Source organism: Euprymna scolopes, chromosome 6 (assembly GCF_053919585.1).
Source record: "Euprymna scolopes isolate OS-2025 chromosome 6, ASM5391958v1, whole genome shotgun sequence".
NCBI lineage: Eukaryota > Metazoa > Mollusca > Cephalopoda > Sepiida > Sepiolidae > Euprymna > Euprymna scolopes.
This window is the reverse complement of record NC_136487.1, coordinates 143726881-143749118: the sequence shown is the minus strand read 5'-3', so window position 1 is coordinate 143749118 and position 22238 is coordinate 143726881. Positions and strand designations below refer to the sequence as shown.

Here is a 22238-nt window from a genome sequence, read left to right as displayed (position 1 = left end):
ATTCCATACATATATAATAGCTTCAATATCACCAGGAACCTATATAAAATCGTCGTTAGTTATAATAATCAGTGCATACGTTGGCAGTTATGTGTACACTGTTATTGCTCGCTTATTATAATAATCTTGAGGAAATGTAAAGTTATTTAGTATTATAAGTCATACATTTTTTTTACAGTTTTGATTTTTTTAGATGAGGTCTGATTGTTAATATTATTTGCATTGATCGGATTATTGTTCTTATCTTGAGTGTTATTTGTGCAACGTTTCAGTCGGTGTAGCCACCGACCTACGTCAGGCATGTTGGTCGCCATCTAGGAAAAGAAAGGAGAAAACTTACTGGCTCCGTAGACAACTCCTAGAATACGAAACCATCTACAGAGCCAGTAACATTTCTCCTTTCTTTTCCAAGATGGCAGTCAGCATGCTTGATGAAGGCTGGAGGCTATACCGACTGAAACGTTGCACAAATAATACTCAAGACGAGAACAATAGTCCAATCAAAACAAGTCATACATATATTTTTCTTGTTTTCAATGCAGGGTGATACAATTAAAAACCGCAATTTTAACAAGAAACGGTGAATATTTATGAAAAATGTTTTCCATGTTTCATTTTCAGATCGACAAACGCAGTCAGCGATTATCTAAACAAAAACAACGTTGTTATTATAACTTGTAATTACATTTCAATAACTCAAGCATGTAAAAAAGAATAATAATTTACTTAACGGGAATAAAATTCAACTACGTCATCGTATTCATTCCACTTGTGTTATTCTTCTACTCAGGGTAGCATAACGCATCCATACGATTATTCCGGAAACAAAGAATCGTGTTTCTTCCCAGTTTCTTACATCCTTTCATTCGTAGATATTTCTGATCACTTTCTTCTTGCATACGTTCCTTAATTTTAAGATCTTAAGTGAAAAAAATGTAACGTAGTCGTTGCATGTTAATACTCGGGACCCATGCGTTGTATGCCGACAGTCGCAAGGAAACAACAAGGTAAGAATTCGACTCATTTTCTCTTCAGTTAAAACAACGGACATTTATTTACAGGTACTTTCAGAATAACGCCTTGTGTCTTGCTCAAAAGTTTTCTTGTACTCCAATGTGCTTAACAAGACTCTGCCGTATCTTGTTCATGTGGTACTCTGTCTTTGTCCGGCCATGTTTAGAACACGTCTTTCCCTGTCGCTCTCGGGCCAGATGTGTAACATGTCTATTTCTCTCTTTCTTAGACCACGTTTTTCTTTTTATTATAATTTTTTTCTTTCCTTCTTCCTTGCTGTGACGTTACTTCGCACATGGCTCGGTCATTTGCATACGTTGGCATCTGCTTATAATAATTCAATAATTTAAAACTCCAGTTTTAGTTCCTTTGTTAGGATCTTCATAGAAGTCTGCCCGGCATTTCCCGGTCGTAAAATACGCTTAGATATAACATTTTGATTAATGCCGATTTCGTATTTATTATTATATTATATTGGATCCAATATATAGTTTTTAAAAATGACTCGTGCGCCACTACTGAGGATCAAACCGTTTAGCCTACGATTTAGTTTTTCCTTTGACGTTACTGCCTGAGCTATGAAGACATGTTTGCTTTAATGCTAAAAATTAAAACATAAACCAATAGTTATTACGTTACGCATGCATATTCGTAATGCCGTCGTTCGACCTTCACCTGGTAAATTCAATTTCTTTTATTTTCACACTTTTGCACCAATTCTCCCCGACTAAAACACAAATATAAAGCTTCGCATGGGTTCGATTATGAAATTTAATGTCTGTAGACCAAAAACTGACAGAGGAGTTTGGTAGGCAAAATTTTTTGAACAAATATATATATGTATACGCATACAGAAATATATATAGAAACATAGGCACCTCCAAAAGTCACCACAGAATTAAGCCCCCCTATATGTAAAACGATGTAACTTTATAATAAATTAATATTATCAATATAACTTTTCTTCCATTTTAAAAGAAAAGGGCAAAATAAACTAGTAATAATTAAAAAAAAAAATTTTCATCGTACGAAAATAATGAAATTGCGAGACGAAAATCGTGTTTACATAATTGGCGCTTTAAAATAACGATCGCATGTAGTAACCATTCCGAACGTGAAAACATACCCGTGTTTAATAAATCTAGCAAAAATCAACTAATGGTCAGATTTTCGTGAAATTTTCGATACTTATCCATTTTAAAATGAAATTACATATAAAATGCAGTTTTCATAAAATATACTAGGGGAAATATTTTTTTAAGTGCGCGTCCCCCCCCCCATATTTATTTTTTTTCGAAATTTGAACAAAATATATTTAAATCTATCGAAATTTCTATTTATTATGAAACATAAGAGTTCAAATAAGTAAAACATATTTATTTATTTTTTAAATTAAATACACGTATTGAACAAAAATTTACCTTGAAGTTGCAATTAAAAAATTCTATTAATTTAATAATATTATTATGTTTTTTTAAATGCCGTTTTTTTTTTCGACTTAATATATACGATAATCAGTTGATTTGATAAGAAAAAGAAACTTCCTAAAAATTAATTGATTTTTAAAAGATTAAAAAGATTAAAATTCCATTATTTCAAAATGTTCCGTTACAACATAAATTTTTAATTGTGTTTATATTTATTTTTAATATTAAGTTTTAATATAAACGTAGCTCTTGTCAGCTATTTTATCCCAAGATTAAAACGGATTTGAAAATATTATTGCACAAATATTAAGCATTTTGTAGGAACCCCCTCATATTTTGTTTGTCTCTTTTTTCCGAACAAAATAACCATTTGAAAATATGGAAGCCGTAGTTAACCAAATGAACATTCAGTAAAACCGTATTTCATATTTAATATAAAAATGTTTATAATATTATTAATCATTAAGTTGCGAAAATCTTAAAACCTAACAAAATTATAACAAATATTAATTATTAATTGCAGTTTGGAGATGATAAACAAAGGTTTTGAAAAATCATTAAATCGCTTCTGCTTTTCCATAATTCGTATAGTTAACACAAATCTGACGTCACGGAATCATGCATATTTTTTTTTTTTTCACATTCGTTTGGCAATGCCTATAGAAACAGGTTTGTGTTTACTATAAACTTTTTACACAAATATTACGCAAGTATAAATCATTTAGAATATCTGCATTAATATAATTACGGGTAATAGTTAACTAAAGATGATCATCCCATAAAAAAACCGGGAAAACTAATAGGGAATTAACTAACATGAATATTTTTAAAAAATATGCAAATTAGCTAGATCTTTTGCAGATAAATGCAATCTTACGATCCATATATAAGAAAGTTATATTTCCTTTTTAAATAAATTAAAGAAAGGGTTTTAATATGAATATCAATGCACAAAAAAATTATAGGAGCAAAGAAGAGTTATATACACTAAACTATACCATTTTTTTCTTTTTTATTGAAGTTCATTTTTCTTTTATATAAATATTTACTTCTTGATTCAAACAGTTTACATATATTCCATTATTTTTTTTTTTTTTTGTAAACTTCTTTTGCATGGGAGTCACCATATCAAGGTCCAAAGGCAACCCAAGGACAAAAGTTAATAAGTGCCAGGTGGTCAATGAGACAACATCGTATAATGACCGGAAGTGGTGGAAATTAGGTAGAATTTGATTAAGAGGACGGCGCAACGATAACTTATTTACATTGGACTTGAAAACTATCACATTGTAGTCAACTGGAAAGTAGCCAAGTCACGCAGTATAAAGTTTCACGTGTAGTCAGTTCTAGCAAAGAAACTTTGTTCATGGAATTTGAATTTAGTTTTAGGCACAAGTAGAAAGTATGGGAAATTGCTGACAGTGGTTGTAGCTAGACGAGTGTTTGCTGTGAATGTTTTGCAGGAGGGACACTAAATTGAATCTCAGTTGAGCACTTGTGAAAATAACAAGCAAGGATTAACTCACAATGTTTCTTCTGTAGAAAAGAGGATATAAGAAAAAAGGGCATCACCTACTAGGTTTTGAAATCGGCTTTAAACCTTGCCAAGACAGGAAATGGGTGATCTGAGCAGCTCCTTCCCGTTTGTGGTACCAGAACTTCATCTTAGGATGTATTTGGCTATTATACAAGTAGATGATTGTGTTGGGAGTGAGAAACCTTCTGGAGTGGTAGAATGAGCCATCTATTTCACCAGCGATATTGGCAACGAATCTATGTAAGTACTTGGTTTGTTATAATTTGTTAGTGTCCATTTACGTTAGTGTCCATATATATATATATATATATATATATATATATATATATATATATATATATATATATATATATATATATATAGGGTGTCCCAATAAAATGTATACACTCTTTAATTGATCATAAAACCAACATTTATTATAAGAAAGAAAAGTTTCATATATCAAAAGGCTGTTAACAAATATAGAAACCAGTTAATTATCGAAAGTGTTCAAATTGTTGGCCATTGTGGTCCATGAACAGCTGAAAACGCTCACTGATTGAATCGAAAACGTTTCTAATAAGTTCAATTAGTATGTTTACACATCTTTCAATCGTTGCTTTCAACTCATTCATTGTAGCTCGTTTCGTGGTGTGAATCCTGGATTTAACATGCCGCCCACATCACCCCCAAAAAAGAGAAAAATCCAGAGGGGCTCAAATACCGTGAGTGTGGATAGTACTCGAGACTTCCTCTTCGTCTTAACTGTAACTTAACCTTAGGGAGACGGCCGCTGGGCATTCTGCGCAGGTGTCTAAGCCAGCGCGATCATCGTATCTTGAGTGTCTGGAACAAGGAGCGGCTGCCGGCACGTCTTAGCACCTCTTCGTTGGTGATTCTATCCCACCAATTGATGCCCATGATATGTCGCAAGCATCGAAGAAGTCTTTTCTTGTGACGAGCATATGTGGTCCAAGTCTCTGCTCCATACAATAGGGTACTCAAAACATAACATTCGTAGATGCGGCATTTTGTGCGAGAAGTAAGGTATTTATTGAACCATGCTCTTACCCGTAGTTGGTTGAAAGTAGACGCTACTCTACCTATGCGCGTTTGTAGGTCCTGTTCAATGAATACTCCCTTGTTGATGTTGGATCCAAGATATGCAAAGTTCTCGACAATCTCTAGTTCGTGGCCATTGATGGTGATTGGTGATGCGTCACCCTGATGCATCACAACTGTTTCCTTCACACTGATTACCAGTGTGAACTCTGCACAAGCAGCGCTCAAGTTGTCAAGCATCCGCTTGAGTTCACTTGCGGAGTGCGAGACCAATGCAGTATTGTCTGCAAACAGCAGCTCAAGTATTAGGACTTTTCGAATATTGGTTTTGGCGTGTAGGCGAGCCAAGTTAACAAGTTCTCCATCAGAGCGAGTATGAAGGAACACACTGTCTTCATCCTCGTGATTTCCAAAAGCGTGGTGCAGAAGAACTGAGAAGCCAAACAGTGTGGGAGCCAAACACACAACCTTGCTTGACTCCAATGCACATGAAGAAGTTGTCAGACATGTCACCCTCGAAGAAGACTGCGGCTGTCATGTTATCATGGAGCGATCTTATCAAACTAAGAAGAGTTGGTGGACAGCCCAACTTTTGTAGGATGGCAAACAGACCATCTCTACTATGTCAAAAGCTTTCTTGAGGTCCACAAATGCGATATGGAGAGGTCTACGTTGTTCTCTGCATTTTTCCTAGATTTGACGCACTGAAAATATCATGTCCGTGGTTTAGCGCCCGGTGCGGAAGCCGCATTGCAATGAATAAAGTATCTGTATATTTATACAGATACTTTATTTATCAAAATAACATTACATTAATATACTTTCTCCAAATCCACTGACAGTTTGTAATATTTCTACAGCTCCATTTATTTTACTAGGTACGAGCAAAATGAATGCCGATGGTCAAAATGTATAAACATTTTGACCCCTCCCTTTATTTAAAAATTCACCAAAAATCAGGAAATTAACCAATTTTAATGAAATTTTCAGTATTTATCAAATAATGATCGCGGAATATAATGAACTAATTATTTTTGTTTAAATCTTAGGGGAAATATATTATTTTGTTTAAACAAAAAATACCTTTACTAAAGTTACGATTTTCAGTAGTAAATAAAAAACGCAAGAATTTACTTTTGCTTTTTTTATATAAATAAAGCATCGTAATTTGTAAAAATAAAAAAATAATAATTTTTACAGGAAAATTACAAAAAAAAAGCCCATAAAGTCCGTATTAATGAATTCGATATAACTCGAAAAAAATGAATTTTTCGTACTACCGATATTACCATTGAATTAAGCATTGTTTATTTAATATTTTCACACAAAAAAATTATAGTAGCAAAAATATTTTTACTTTTTTTTAAATTACAGATTTCGCAAGATTTTTATATGCAAGATTTTAATAATTTCCTTGCTCGCAAGAATGTGAAACTTTCGGCGTGACATAATTTTTATGTAATCTTGAAAATAATTTTTTTTTAATTAATTTAAAATCAGAAACATAAAAAATAATTAAATTAAAAAATGGTAAAAAATTGATACAAACGTTCAGAATAGGAATGTATGGATGTACGTTTGGGAAAAAAAAAAAAAAGAAATCTGGCACCACTACCTCCTTTTACTATCATGACTTCATTTTGAAACAGCGTTTCGATTGGCTGAAATTTTGGGCCTCCTTATAAGTATGTTTACAAAACTACTGTTTGTTGCATTTTTAGCAAACGGTAAATTACTTGCTTTTTAAGGGCTAATTAAGTTATTTTTGCACAAGCAAGGTGTCTTTTTTATTTAATTCAATATCTTATGACTTTACTTCACTAATTGTCTTTGAAATAGACCCAGAAAACTAATATTTATCTTTTAAAGGATTTTTACAATTTATTTATTTAACTTCAAAATTTAGTTGAATTGGTTAGCTCGTCATGAAAACATTTTCATAACTTTTTTTTTCACGTGTACAAATATTTTTTTTTTCCTTTTGGAAATTAACTTTAGTCTTTAATCTTTCAAATACAATCAAAAAGTAGTCGGAAACCTTCAAAAAAATTATGATAAATCGGCTTTCAAAACTGGGTCCTCCACATTTCACATGTCTTGATTGTCAGAATTATTTATACTATTATTTAGTTAATTAAATTTACAAATATTCGAAGAAATTATAGTGTTTTGTAGGCTTTTCATAATTAAATGAGTCGAATAGTCGGCAACCTTTTTGGAAATAAAGGTTGATTGTTTCGATCGATCTAAAAACGAAACATTTGTTTTGATAACGAAAATTATATTTCGTAAATATTCACTGTTTCTTTTGTACACTTCAATCCCTATTGGGGCTTAAATCCTAGTCATAGATGACCAGATGTTCATCTCTCTCTCTCTCTCTCTCTCTCTCTCTCTCTCTCTCTCTCTCTCCTTCGATAAATCTTAGTCTGGATCGACTGAATGTATAATCCATCTTAATGCATCAAACGCATAACCCTCTGTTGTTGTTGTTGTTGTTGATGATGATGATGTGACGTCATCAATTTGACAAAGTTCTTGGGATGCTGGAGTTGATGAAGTGTTCCTGCTTCCTGAATGAAAACTAATGTGATTGTAGCATCTTCGTTAAACAGGATTTTACTCTGTCCATGCTGTATTGATCATATCCGTAGTCAGGTTCTAGTGTTAGTAAAAGATGGAAATAAACTAAGATATGGGAACTACAATAAACCGAAGCAAAGAACACCGAACATAATTATATTTTCTATAAATCTAATATATAAACGGTTATGTGTCTGTTGGTCTGTCTGTCTGTCGCCATATTTTCAAACTCTATCTCCTCCGAAACTAAAGGTCGCAGCGCGGCGCTACAGGTCTCAAATGATTGGATTTTTTACGAGCTGTTCTTTTATGGGTCTTTAGCCAGTAAAAATAACTTTTAAACGATCAAAAAATGGACCAAAATTGAAAAAATCGTTATTTTGTACATTCATCTTAGTTTATTTTTAATTTTTAATCAGTTTATATGCGTGTCACGTTGGTACAGTGGTAACGTCACCAACTTTGAATGCTACAGTTTCGATTCTAACTGATGGTACATAAATACTTTCTTTTTTTTACTTTTGAAATCACAACTTTATAATAATTATAATCCAAATTCTGGACAAATTAAAATATCATATTTAAGCGTATTTTACGCCCGGGCAAAGCCGCTCCTCCCCCGCTAGTATAAAAATAAGAATATATTAAAACTTGTGGTTACATAGTTAAAGTTGTTAATTAATTGGAGTTAATACTTCTTGTGTTCCTGCACGAGGTGTATCAGAATTTTTGTAGGAATTTTTGACACCCCTAACACGAAACTGCAAATAAAATATAAAAAACTCGTAATTTCTCTTTTAAAGGTGGGTTGTTTATTTTCTTTATGGATTATACTTCCAAAATAAACTATTAAAATTGTATAAAAAGTAATAGAAATATTTTTTTAAAAATAGTAATGAAATTAATTGAATGTTATGAGTTCAGTATTTTTCAATTTTTAAACTTTAAAAATCTATCAAAATTTTTCTATTGATTCTATTTTTACGATATTTTCAGGGTCAATGTGAAATTTTATGCTCTTTCCAATAAATCGAATATAATATTTTAGAGAAACGTTTTTTTTTTAATTCACGCCCCCCCCCATTTTCAAATGTCTATTAAAAAGTAAATAATTAATTTATGTACCAAAGTTTTATATATCACAAATTGAAGATAAAAGATCAATAAATAATATATTCAAATTTAAAACAAAAAAAGTAGTGTTTTTTAGAAATTTACCTGTAAAGTCCGAAGTTTAAAACCTTTTCTTTAAAAAAAAAACACGTTGTTTGTTTTTGTTTTTTTTTTGTTTTTTTTAATGAAACCTTGGTCCTTGCTCCTTTAATTGAAAAAAATTAGGGCTTGAATTACATTTTTCGAGGAGTTATAAGCTTCGAAAGATAGCGGGTGGAATTATTCAATAGTTTTCACAAAATTTCTGACACTACTATTCCTGCACTGGGTTTTAAAAATTTAACTTTGTCTTGCTAAGTTCATTTGACAATCGACAGATAATAAATATACATTCATGAAACGTGCATACTAGTTAGGTAATGGTTACTAATCACGATTAATTACTAGTTAAGAAATAGTTTAGTAATAACTTACCTGCATTTGATATGTAAATAGCCAACAATAGATAAAAGTATTTATTTTTAAATATTGTTGCATCGCAATGGCCAGTTTTGCGACTATAAAAATCACTTGGCACAATCTCTGAAGCAATTGACTGTCTCACTTGCAACATCCTAGGTGCCGGCTTAACATCTTCACTTATGCGTCGGCTGGAGTTATCCTAAAAATTACACATTTTTAATTCATAAAAACAGGAATGTAAACGTGTAAATGAAACAGATATGTTTTAAAGTAGTGTTTTAACTAGTGTCAACTTCATACAGACACGAGTATTATATATACTAGCCAGGGTGCCCGGCGTTGCCCGAGTGTTTGGGGGGGGGGAGAAAAAATGGTAGTAAGCAGGCAGGCTCGAACCCGTACCGCGAAGGAGGAAAAAAAGTGACGTCTTTACCATTGCATCTATCGTCAAACCGAAAGCGACGAAGGTTTAAATTAAGGCTAATCAATCGAAAAGAGGGAATGACTTTCGAAAATATCGGCGGAAAAAGCGACCCCTCCCTGTAGAAAAGTGTTCAGTTGAGGGTGAAAGAATTAATATTTTTAGCCAATTTTTCGATATTTGTCGTCCGAAGGGTCAAGCTTCAAAACGATACCGATTTTGTGAAAATCCGTCGCCTGTCGAAAGTTTTAGGCATACATACATGCATACATACATACATGATGATGATTGCAACGTCTTGTCAGACAAGTGCCACTCCCTCAGACATTTAAAATCCATGAGCCCAAATGCCTGAGGGAGTATCTATACAAACATGATGTTACAGAGTCTTAGCTTTGTACGACAGCTAAGTCTCTCTCTCGGTTCAAAATGTTGAGATCCAGCAAGAAGCAAGAGCAAGATAGCCAGCAACAAATTAAACTGCAGACCAGCTTAATGCGGGTACTGGTCTCCCGCTTTATTGTTTCTTAAATCATAGATTTGCTTCTCCTAGAAAGGTTGCCTTCACCAGGGCTTACGGGAGCCCTCTCCACCCCAACACACACATACACACACACAAATATACACGGTGCTAGTTGGCCGTTGACCCAGTAAAAGAGTTCATTCGCCCTTTGGAAGGTCTTGTTTTTAATCCTTCAGGGAGACTAGCCGCCCTCCTCACCAAACAAGTCTGGTGGGGGAACCAGTTTAGTCGCCGGTGACCCGACCATGAGGCAGGTAGTACTGGGTTATATGGTACCAGTAGCATATGACATGACCTGACATAAACATACATACATACATACATACATACATACATACATACATACAGTTAAACAGACAGATGAGATTTATATTATAGATTACTTTTTTATTGGAATCCTTTGAGATGAATAATTTGTGTATTTATTTATTTGCGGACTGTTATCTTCATCTTCATAACTGTCGTTGTTTCATTACGTTTTGGCCAATTCATCTTCTGGCCTTCTTTGGAACCCATGGCACAATGGATAGAGACGCTGAATCTCTATGGTTCCAGGTGAGCATTATCTGAAGATAGCGATTTCAATCCTATCCAAAACAAGCCAGAGAATTAGGTGGCCAAAACAATTGGTGAGACAACAATAATGGAAGGCAGTCACTACTAGGGATACATTTAAGAGACTCAGCATTCCTATCTCGTTCTGGTTAATTACCTGAAGGAGGCGAGGGGAATAGTTGACCGAAACGTAGTGAAACAACAACTATGAAGATGGGGATAACAGACTAGAAATAAATAAATAAATAAAATCGAGTGTGTCAGGAGAGAATGTTGTTTCTTTTCTTCCAGGTCTTATAGGATTTTCTACATTCACACTGGCTTATTACATTCACATAGGCGTGTTACTTTTGTAATTTGAAATGATTTTCATTGATTGAAAATACTTAGAGTTAACACATTACTGTGAAAACTTGCTTTTGGAATTGACAATCAGTCGCCACTTTCGTTCCCACCCATGAGCAGAATATTTTTTACCTCCAATTACACACACCCTTTATTTATATTCTCTATTCTGTACTTTTATATATTTTGTGTCCCGTATATTTGCATATTTCGATTTGTATATTTTGCGTTTTATAATACAGTGTTTATTGTTTTGTACTTTTAATTTCATATGAAACTATTTTCAAATTTAATGATGAGGTGAGTTGTGTGGGAGTGACGTCACAGACTCCAGTACTTGTCTTTGTGACCTATTTAGGTTTGTGATGTGTATATACTTGAGCAGCCTAATGTTGATGCGTGTGTCTGACATGTATTCTGACATACCTTTCTTCTGCCGACCCTCTGGAGGATTCCGACCATCCTGAGGAGCTGGATCTTTTTTTTTTTTTAATCAGAGAACACTTCTCGAACATGACCAAGATGTTGATTTTCTATAAAAATTTTATTCAACTTCCAAGGTGTCGTAATGCAGAAGGGTGGAAGTCGATATCTTCTTGTGGGTTTCTCCTATACTTATTCTGGGACACATCATCCCCATCATGGTAGAGGCATTCTCACCCGTCCGCTCTCCTCTGCATCTTCTTTCCAACTCAACAATATGTTCAGCTAACTCGAACACGTGACAGATGACACCTCCTTCCAGGCAGCTGTTTTAGACCTTCCGGTGCAAACTTGTCCATTTTACAGTTTGACAAGTTCTTGGTATGTTTTGATAACTTAATCTCTTGTTTACTTCGCCAGATAGATAGATAGATAGATAGATAGATAGATAGATAGATAGATAGATAGATAGATAGATAGATAATTTACTTTTCTGCTCAACAACTATATAACAAGAGCACATCCCATGTGAAATGTAGATGATGATATTTATTGGGCTAAACAAGTTTGAAAGTTTCTTTTGAAAGACCCCGAGATTTTTAAGCAGAAAATGAGAACAATCGAGTTTCTTCGCCCTGGGTCAGCATGTTAAAAACATAAAAAGTTTTAAACATTTGGGAAGCACTGTTGTTAAGTTGTCTCCCCTTCTCTCTAGATAAAAGAGGTTTGGCTCTTAGAGTGATTTCCCTTGCTTGTTGTTATAATTCATTTGACTGAAAAACCAAGATGGAGGTTTAGTTAAGACCATGTGTCAGTGCAAGAAGTTATTGAGGAATAAATCAACATTGATAGCAGAAGTTGCCTTCTTCAGCAAACGCTTAAACACATTTAAAAGAGACTTCTCTCTTGGTAAGTGAAGATACATATGTTGAATAGAGGCAACATATTGTTGATATTTATAGGGGAAAAGCAGCACCTCTTGCAGTTTTACACCAGTTTCTCCATCTCTAATAGAAAAAAACTTACATGCTTTGAAAAAATCTTTCTTCCTCGATCACACACTGGACTATTTTATACATTAATTGGATTACACGCATTTTTTTATCATTAACTTAGATCTCTTTGTCAACGTTACAAATCCGACTATTTATGAGAACATTGAATCTAATAACCACTTCACCTTTTAAAATAATCTTATAACCATTTCACCTTTTAAAATTATCTTATAACCATTTCACCTTTTAAAATAAACTTATAACCACTTCACCTTTTAAAATAATCTCATAACCATTTCACCTTTTAAAATAAACTTATAACCATTTCACCTTTTAAAATAAACTTATAACCATTTCACCTTTTAAGATAATCTTATAACCACTTCACCTTTTAAAATAATCTTATAACCATTTCACCTTTTAAAATAATCTTATAACCATTTCACCTTTTAAAATAATCTTATAACTATTTCACCTTTTAAAATAATCTTATAACCACTTCACCTTTTAAAATACCTAAGCACTGCATATCCTTTCATTTGCAGTTTTAAAAGAACTGTTTATTTCACATCTCTTCACATTCATATAATGTGAAGAGATTCATTATTTATTATTATTATTTAACACTTTGGAACGGAGGTTTCATACAAGTTTATTTACAAAGATGATAGACAAAATCGCATTACCTTTTCGGTGGATGGCAAACGAATACAAAGAGCTTACTCATTACATCATGATACTCATTCTCCTAAGAATAATATGAAATTTTCAAGAATTGTCATCACCGTTGTCCCCATTGTATGCTGTTATATGTATCCTTCACTATTCAGCACCAGTAAATCTTAATTTTTAACTCCCAGTAAAACTTTTTTTTTCAACTATCAATAAGACTTTAAAAAATACACTTCTAAGGATTGATCTAGAGTTTATTTTTACGTTTTCAAACAATATATACACATATTACGTAGGATTTTACGGTAATATGAAAATTCAAAAATAGAAATGAGTAACTTAGATGTATTAAAAGAATCAGAATTGGTAATTGTATTGGAATCAGGGATTTAGGACAATAGATAATCGTATGAGAATTGAGAAAATATTAGAATTATTCTATCACTAGTTGTAAACTTACATATTTTTCATCTGTTTTTTCATCTTTTGGTTCAAATGCAAGACATGCAGCCTCTTCCATATTGTCGACAGACGTTCGTTCATCCCCTAAAAAGACAATAAAGGATTTATAATCGTTGTGATCCCATAAGGGCCCGGAACAAAGACACAACTCGACATTTAATAGAAACAAAATATATTGAACAAAAAAGTAATTATAACAAACAAAAAATGTTGTTATATGTCAGTCCGACTGCCAAACCTGTGTGTTAATGCTAGAGGACATATTCTCCAGGTCTTTATAGTCAGTGGAAGAGTTCATTATTATTGGTAGGGTGGGCACACTACAACAATATTATATTTCTCTTAGACTGTCTGGCTGTCTGTCCATTCCACATTTTCTCAGAAACTGCTGGGTCAATTTAACTGAAATTTTGTAAACATCTTTGTTATGACAAGATTCAGCAAACTAGATATTAGTTTTGTGCATACCTATGGATCAATAGGAGTTAGTCAACACAATGCCATATTTACTCTAGAATTTTCTCAGAAACTACTGCGACAATCTGGCTAAAAGTTTGTATGGACTTTTGTTATGATAAGGTGCACCAAACTAAGTATGATGGGATCATTCGCTATGTACTGTTATGAATAAATAGGGATAAGTATTTAACGCAATAATGAGCACAACATATTAAACTATCAGTTTCGTATAAAGCAATCATAAGTCAAGGGGCCATAACTTTTGTCCGTTTTTAACCGGCAAACGTTTAGTTGTATAGTAATTCTAAATGATCGTAAGTTATATTCTTAGTAGAAATCTCAATAATAGTCCACTTCTTTCTTCTAGGTTTTAACGTAAACAAACAAGTTTAACGTAAATATTCATCATTAGATTCAAACAGAGGAGGTTTCAGATTGTTCATTCTTAATTCTAGATGAGGCTCATTTGATTTAGATTTTTATGTGTTGTTATTTCCGGCTAGACTTTCGTTTCATTTTCCTTGTTCGAAGTTCTCAGAAATCAAGTCACGCCCCCCCCCCACACTTGTTCTGCTAAAGTCTTTATTTCTCAAACACTGAGTTAGTAAAGAAGTTGAGAACATAATTCTCCTCTCGTCATTCGATCATTTAAATATGTTATAACTAGGGCTGTGACAACAGAATATTCTTTTCATTCTTTTGACTCTCGAGTATATATCCGACACAGTAAGGCAGTAAGGCACAGTCAATCAACCGAGAACGACATCAGTCTATATAAAAAATAAACGTATAAGATTTTAACGAATATATACTCAAGAGTCAAAACAATGAAAAGAATATGCTGTTGGCACAGCTCTTGTTATTATTATATTTTTCTTTTTTTTTAAATGCCTGTACAAAAGTCTGGAAACTTATTGAAGGCACCTCGTATAAATATATTCATGAAAAAATAAAAATTTTAAACAAATTTTGGGTCATCTTCAGTAGGACGATTCCTCGTGTAAATGTGGTATTGTGGTGACTGAGATGATTCTGGTTTCGAATTGGGTAGATAATTTTTATCACAGATGATCAACGACAGCCACTTTCCTCACACATTTGTACCTAATTTGTTTTACATGTAATTTGTTAATCTTTTTTACAAATAAATAATGCAAAGTGTAGTATCTGTTCTGATACTACACTTATTATTACTGGGAAGAAGAAATCTTTATAGACGGAGGCAATTTTTATTTTTGTTTAAATCAAAAGTGTCCCTTTATGAGGAGGTAGATATCCTCCACATTAAAAATCTGACCTTGTGTCTAACTCTGCACTCGTAGGGAGTCAATTATGTGGGAACTCAGACTTCCTTATATTCCACAGGGGTTAAGTGTTGTTTCTGGGATTATTTCGAAACAATTGGGAAGAATTTGATTATTTAAAAGGACAGTTCAACAAGAATTTGTTTACATTGGATTTGAAAACGACTATGTTGTAGTCAGCTGGGAAGCAACCCTGTAGTACTGTGTTTCATGATTGGTAATGATGATGTTGATTGGTAAGAATTTGATTACTTAAAAGGATTGCTCAACAAGAATTTTTCTACATTGGACTTGAAAACCATTATTTTGTAGTTTGCTGGGAAGCAATCCTGCTGTACTGTGTTCCACAGAGGGATAGTTCTGACATAGAAACTTTGCTCATGGAAGTTTCGTTTAGTTTTAGGTAGAGAAAGAGAGAGAGAGAGAATGGGAAACTATTGATAATGGTTGTAGACAAAAATGTAGAATTTAGTTTGTGTTAAAAGATGATGAGATACGTTCTTTTTCTGCTGTCGCCATGCGAATTTGCATTTGACAGTGTTTAAGTTCAGTTGACTAATAAGTAGTGTGCAGTGTCAGATCGCCGAGTGATTCTTTAGATGTGGATCTCTAAATTTGTCTCTTGGAACAAAAGTTAAGACAGATACAAAAAACCAAAAATAATAAAAATCAAAGTTAATGAAAATTTAAGAATTCAGAATGCCTTAGAGCGTTCCAGGTGAAGAGAAGTAGAATTTAGTCTGTGTAATAAGTTAAGCAGACATGTTTATTCTGTTATTGCACGTTTGTGTGGGACAATGTACAAATTCAATAGACTAATAGGTAGTATATGCTGGTAGTTGATTATTAAAGTTAAGAGTCAAATAAAATATACCTTGTTTTTTTTTTTTTGTTTTTTTAGGAGGATTCACACCGTAGAAGGCAACCGACATACACAAGAAAAAGAAATTAACATGTAAACATGTTTTTTGTTTAACACACAAACAGGAGAGAGACGGCTGTTTTCATTAACATTTGGAGATGAAGAGAGAGAGCAACATCAACTCACTTGTTTATACACAAACAAAAGGAAGTACACGCCATCAAAGCATAAAGAAAGGGAATTAACTCTTCAGACGATCCAAGGGAGACAAACCTAACAGATCGGTAATTTTTGATGTGCATGCATGCTTACATGTACTTCCTTGTGACAGCATTCACCCGCTTGAGTAAGTTGAGCAGAGACTACTGAGAAAAGAAGGCTAATGAACTGAAGAATCACGTGATGCATGATGCAACGACATATAGGCAAACTAGATCGTTTTAGCATCGTAATATTTTCTCTGTCTCTATGTGCCTCAAAATAAACAATTTTACCATTAATATTTTGGAGTTATTTTTATTTTTCAATAGAGAAAGGTAAAGTAAGTTTAAAAACGTATTTAATTAAAATGTGAAGTGATTTTATGACCTTAATTAATAACAATGTTAAAATAAAAAGTTGAAAAGTTCATGTTATGGTTCTTTTTTTTAGTTTTTAAAATTGTGAAAGAAATCATTTTTACATAAGAATTTATTCAAGTCTGTTTCAGTCAGTATTTTGAAAAATTTGAGAGATTTTTATTTTTTCAATAAATATAGTGTATTTTTTAAACTAATTAATAACTTTATCTTAAGAAACAAAAGCGATGAGTTTGTGTGTGACAATGTACAAGCTCAGTAGACTACAGGGTGGAACGATAAAATTCTTGCCCTAATAAAGACACATGATTCCATTTCCATTTGATGAAAACCGGTTTTCTTTTTTTTGTTGCAGACCATCTACTAGTCGGCCAGTTGTGAACAAATCCGAAGAGTGATAGGAGCCTTTTATCACGTCTGAAAGTGACACATTGTTCAAGAAGCAAGATCGGAGATGCGCCACTGTACAACTCATGCTCTCTACCGATCCAAGTTATGATAACAGGATCATTGCCAGCATCCTTAAAATGCAAATCAAGATGGTTTAATGCTTGACAGCATGGCCAAAATAATGAAAACAAAGTTTCCGGCTGTAGTTATGATCTTTGGTATGGCTTTGCCACATAATGCCACCTCATATCTTCGAAGTCGGCTTGAAAGTCAACACCAAAATGTACCTGGATGTGCTGAAGAGTGTGGTGATCCTCTGGTGCAATCAGGTGGCCGCTGGCAGACCCTGGGTGTGGCATCAGGACTCAGTGCCGATCTGCAAGTCCAAAGAGACTCAGGCTTGGTTTCAGAAAGAGTGTTATGACTTTGTATTTTTCTCTCACTAGAAATTCCTCCTCCCCGACCTGAACCCACTAAACTACTTCGTTTGGTCATACATCTAGGACATCACCAACATGACCTCCCGCAATACCAAAGCCAGCCTGATCACTGCCATCCACTGAGTATTTGTCGAGCTCCTGCCGGTGCTTGTGGAAAAGGCATGCTCTCAGTTCTGAACCTGCATTGAGACAGTGAATGAGGCTAAAGGCAACTACATTGAATATATGTCAACTCTACTACGTAATCAAGTTACCTGAATTGATTTTTTTTTCAATAAAAGTTTTAAAATAAAGCTGTAGTGTTGTTTTCTTTAGGGCGACAATTTTATCGTTCCACCCTGTAATAAACAGTATGTGCATGTGTGCTCACATGTACTTGTCCTTGTGACAGCATTCACCTGGGATGGGTTAAGCCAGCTCTAAGTGAATTCACCACATCACGAGTGAAGGCAGTTCATCTAGGTTTGTCTGCTACTGACTCCTCAGCATATTTCAGTTAATCGCAATTTCATCATTGCACACCGAATATGTGAGGGTCGGTCATAGCTTCTTGCATCATCCTGGTAACGATGCTGGCGCTATTGACTTGTGAATCAGGCTAGTTCACAGACGACGAAGGGCATATTCAAACCGCCTGAGCCTTCTGGTAAGAAGTACTTCCTCAAGTCTAGGAAGCTTACAGCATGCATGGATTATGGTATTTGGTTTATGGTCAGAGATACGCATTCTGAGAATGCCCCAAAGACGTTACTGATTGAAGACTTCCAGCCTTTGAATGTCAGCTACTACTCACATGGGCCAGGTTGCACACCTGTAGAGAAGAATCAAGCTAGCAAGGGCCTGGTAGATGCAACATTTGATCATTAGCTGGATTTCTTTCCATTAGCCTATGCAATTATGGAGCTGACAGAAAGCAAAGTCAACCCTGTGGATTCAAATTGAGATTTCATCTTTCCCCTGCTCTATGGCTGTGAAGGTGGCACCGAGATATTTGAAGTCGTCAATCGCTTTGACTACTTCCCCATTAAGGGTCATAGTGATTCAATATGGCAGAAGGATGTTAGCCAAAAGAATCTTAATTTTCATACCAACCTATGAAATTGTACCACTGATACCATCAAGTGCTGCAATGTTATTAGCGAGTTGAGATCAGTGATTCTAAAGTTATGCTCAACATGTACACTTGAAACGTCAGTTAGTCTCTACTTTAAAATCTAGTCAATGGTGTGATTGAAAAGGAATAGGCAGTATGTGTATGCATGCTTGCTTTTATTTAGTCAGTATGAGATTATATGCATTAACTTGTGTGTACGCGAGTATGTGTGTATATGCTGTCGTTGTGTGTTCAGTTATTTGTGGCAGTTACTTGTTGCATTTGTCATGTACTTACTGAGGCTGGTTTTATATTTTACACAAAATATTGTAACATGTGGAGGTAAATATTTCGGAGCTGAAAGAAAATGTTGATTGAATTCTTGTTCAATTGAGATCAATATTTTTTAACAAAATCTGCTGTTCTTATGTCACAACAGTAATTTTATTATGAGACAGTATTGTAACGTTATCTGCAGACCAACACACTTTGTGTCCAGTTTCAGTTTCCAAGGAGACCAAAACAAAAAAAATAGGAAATGAATTCAACTCGCTTGTTCTTTGTAGCGAAAACATTTATTTCTGCATTTTCTTTTTAATGCTGTGACGAGCGTCCTTCATGCCTTGCATGTGATCACGAACGTTATCCACATCTCTCACAAGATCTCAAACATTATCTCCTCTCTCCTGTGATCATACTCTCTCCTTTTTTTATAGTCCTTTTTCCCCACTGGTGACTTCACTTCACCTGCGTATACATATGCGTATCCACGTTACCTTACAGTATTATGAGGTTGGAAAAGAAATTGAGATTTGAAACGAATACTTACGTGAAATATCCGAACTTTGTTTGATGACTGGTTTGAGCGGGCGACACAAAGCACCATAGACAGTCAAGTTTAGTAATAGGCCACCAAGTAATAGAAAAGTGCCTCTTACGCTGTAGAAGGGGATGATTTTAGTCGTTAAGTAATTCATCGAAAACATACCAAATCCACTACCACTGTTTGCTATACCAAGTGCAAGTGCACGTTTTTTCAAGAAATAGTGCCCAAGCATAACGTTTCCAGCAAAATAGTTCACTGCCAAAGACAAACCTTGAAGAAAAAAAGAAATAAGAAAAGTGAATAATATAGATATATATATATATATAAAAGTAAACGTGTCTCTGTCTGTGTACATTTTCCTACACAATCACTGTCAATTTTCAGTCTACAGACTCGAAATTTGATTTACAGGTTATTGAGATTTGGGAAAACATTTGTAATCCGTTTTCGGCCAGAAATTTGGCTGTTAAGAGTCAAAGTTCAACGATTTGACCTTTGAAAACTCTACCAAACTCCTCCGACAATTTTGGGTCTAAACACTTGAGATTTTAGATATAGGTTCCTTGGACATGGATCTAACTTAATAACTTAATTTGAGTCCAAAACTAAATGTTAAGGGGTTATAATAGGGGTCAAAGTTTAAAAAAAATTGACTGCTTCTTTTTCTTTTTTTTTTTTTTTTTTTTTTGCTCAACATACACCTCCAAACACCCGGGCAACGCCAGGCTGAAATGCTAGCATAGATAAAAGAACAAGTGAAAATAAAATATACAGCCAAAACTGCTTTAACATGACACCATATGTGATGTCGCACAATGCTATGCTTTTCTTAACAAAATCAAAACCGGTTTAGACAAACCGATTTAGTATCAAGTCTTTTATTAATACTTTTCCATTCATAAATTATGAAAGCACTTCGCATTTAATTAATATTTATATGTAAAGTTAGTGAATGAATGACAATAGTCTATATTCCAAAGTTCATGATGCTGACCATCTTATAATTTATTCCTTTAATTCAGTTGACATTTACAATTCTCGACAGTATCTGTTTCGTAGCACAAAATCAATAACTTAATTATTATATCAATTAGTGAATCTATTTTGCCCTTAACTCATCAGAAGAAATAGCAACAATCAATCCATCAAAAAGAAATAAAGAATTGTAAATGTCAACTGAATTAAAGGAATAAATTGGAAGATGGTCAACTCTATGAACTTTGGAATATAGACTTTTGTCATTTATTCACTATATTGCTCTGTAATTACACTGAGCTTCTTAAATAAGGATTGGAATATATTATAAAGAAATAAAGTATATTTCCACAGAAATATATATAATACATATATATATATATATATATATATATATTAAATTTATGTATGTACACATATATGTGCGTGTGTGTGTGTGTGATTATAAAGAAATATATAATTTTAATATATATGTTCGATAAGATGTTTTTCCAAATTATCACAATTAATTAAGCTCAATAAAAATGAACTTACACTTTCAGAGCAGATATTTTGGAAGTGGTTTGGAATGTTTATTCATAAAGTTAAGTTTGTTTTCTCACTTTATCATTGATATTAAAAGTCTGCTTTTTCTATCCAAATATTATTAAAACAAACTTCTTAATGTACTCAGTCATAAATATGCAAGTGACTAGATGAAGGTTTACTAATTTGCATATAGCTTTGAAAAACAAGCATTAATCAATTAATCAATTTTTTTTATGTTTCTTATTAAATGATTGGTTTCATTTCACTATTATAATGAATTCTATTTATTCATAGTCTCTACATTATGTAGAATTTTGGATGAAAATGTTCCATCACACAGAAATCTATCCATCTATCTACACACACACACACACACACACACATACATACACACACATATATATAAGTGGCCTTGTCAGTCTATGTACAAAAAATCTCTACCAAACTCTTCTCTGAATATATAATGTATTTGAACCTGTAGCACACTTTTCGATTTGGTTTTTATCCGACAATAATCGTTGCTAAATCGTCAAAATTGCAGAAGTAGTCAACCGAATCTATTTACATGCACAAATCTATATTCATACATTAAAAAATGTTATTTTTTAAAACTATTTATATACATGTGGGCGTGAATGAAACTAGTGAGTTGTATATTTTGGTTTCGATTCCAGCAGATGGCACTCAAGTCATTTATTTTTTACTTTTGATATCACTCTATATGTTAGGTACAATATAATAATCAATTACGAATTGCGTCTATAATAATAAATACATAATATATATATATATATATATATATATATATATATATATATATATATATATATATATATATATATATTAGTGGCCTGGCAAGGCCACAGGGGAGACAATTAAGCAAAGGAAAACCCTAAGCAAAATTCATCCCAAAGCAGCAGAACTGAAGCTAGCCTGCCAGGACACTATATAAACAAATGTAGGTAAATGTGGGCATATTTTATTGGTTTAAAATATAGGTTCCTTTTTTACCAATTATCATAAAATTTTAATCATAGAATAGTATTATAATCTTCAAAAAGCCTGTGAATTTCCATGTGGTTTCGTTCCATAGAACCAAATCATTTCAATATTCAATTCGACTGCAAGTATAGATATATTCATACTGACCATCGCTTTAAGCACCAGTTCATCTGTAAAAGAATCCAAATCATCCACTATTCTATTGAGT

The 22238-nt window shown here is 33.4% G+C and overlaps 1 protein-coding gene across 3 annotated transcripts in view; it reads right to left on the bottom strand.

Moving 5' to 3' along the window:
- The window catches only part of LOC145278022 (monocarboxylate transporter 9-like), an 89220-nt gene that overhangs the window by 11707 nt on the left and 55275 nt on the right, over window positions 1-22238 (bottom strand). For all 3 annotated transcript variants that reach the window (XM_080130225.1, XM_080130226.1, XM_080130224.1), the window contains 3 exons: window positions 19529-19795; window positions 13572-13657; window positions 9190-9376 (listed from right to left, as the gene is read on the bottom strand). In XM_080130225.1, the coding sequence (XP_079986351.1) occupies window positions 9190-9376; window positions 13572-13657; window positions 19529-19795 (540 nt within the window). The remainder of the gene's footprint in view (window positions 1-9189; window positions 9377-13571; window positions 13658-19528; window positions 19796-22238) is intronic.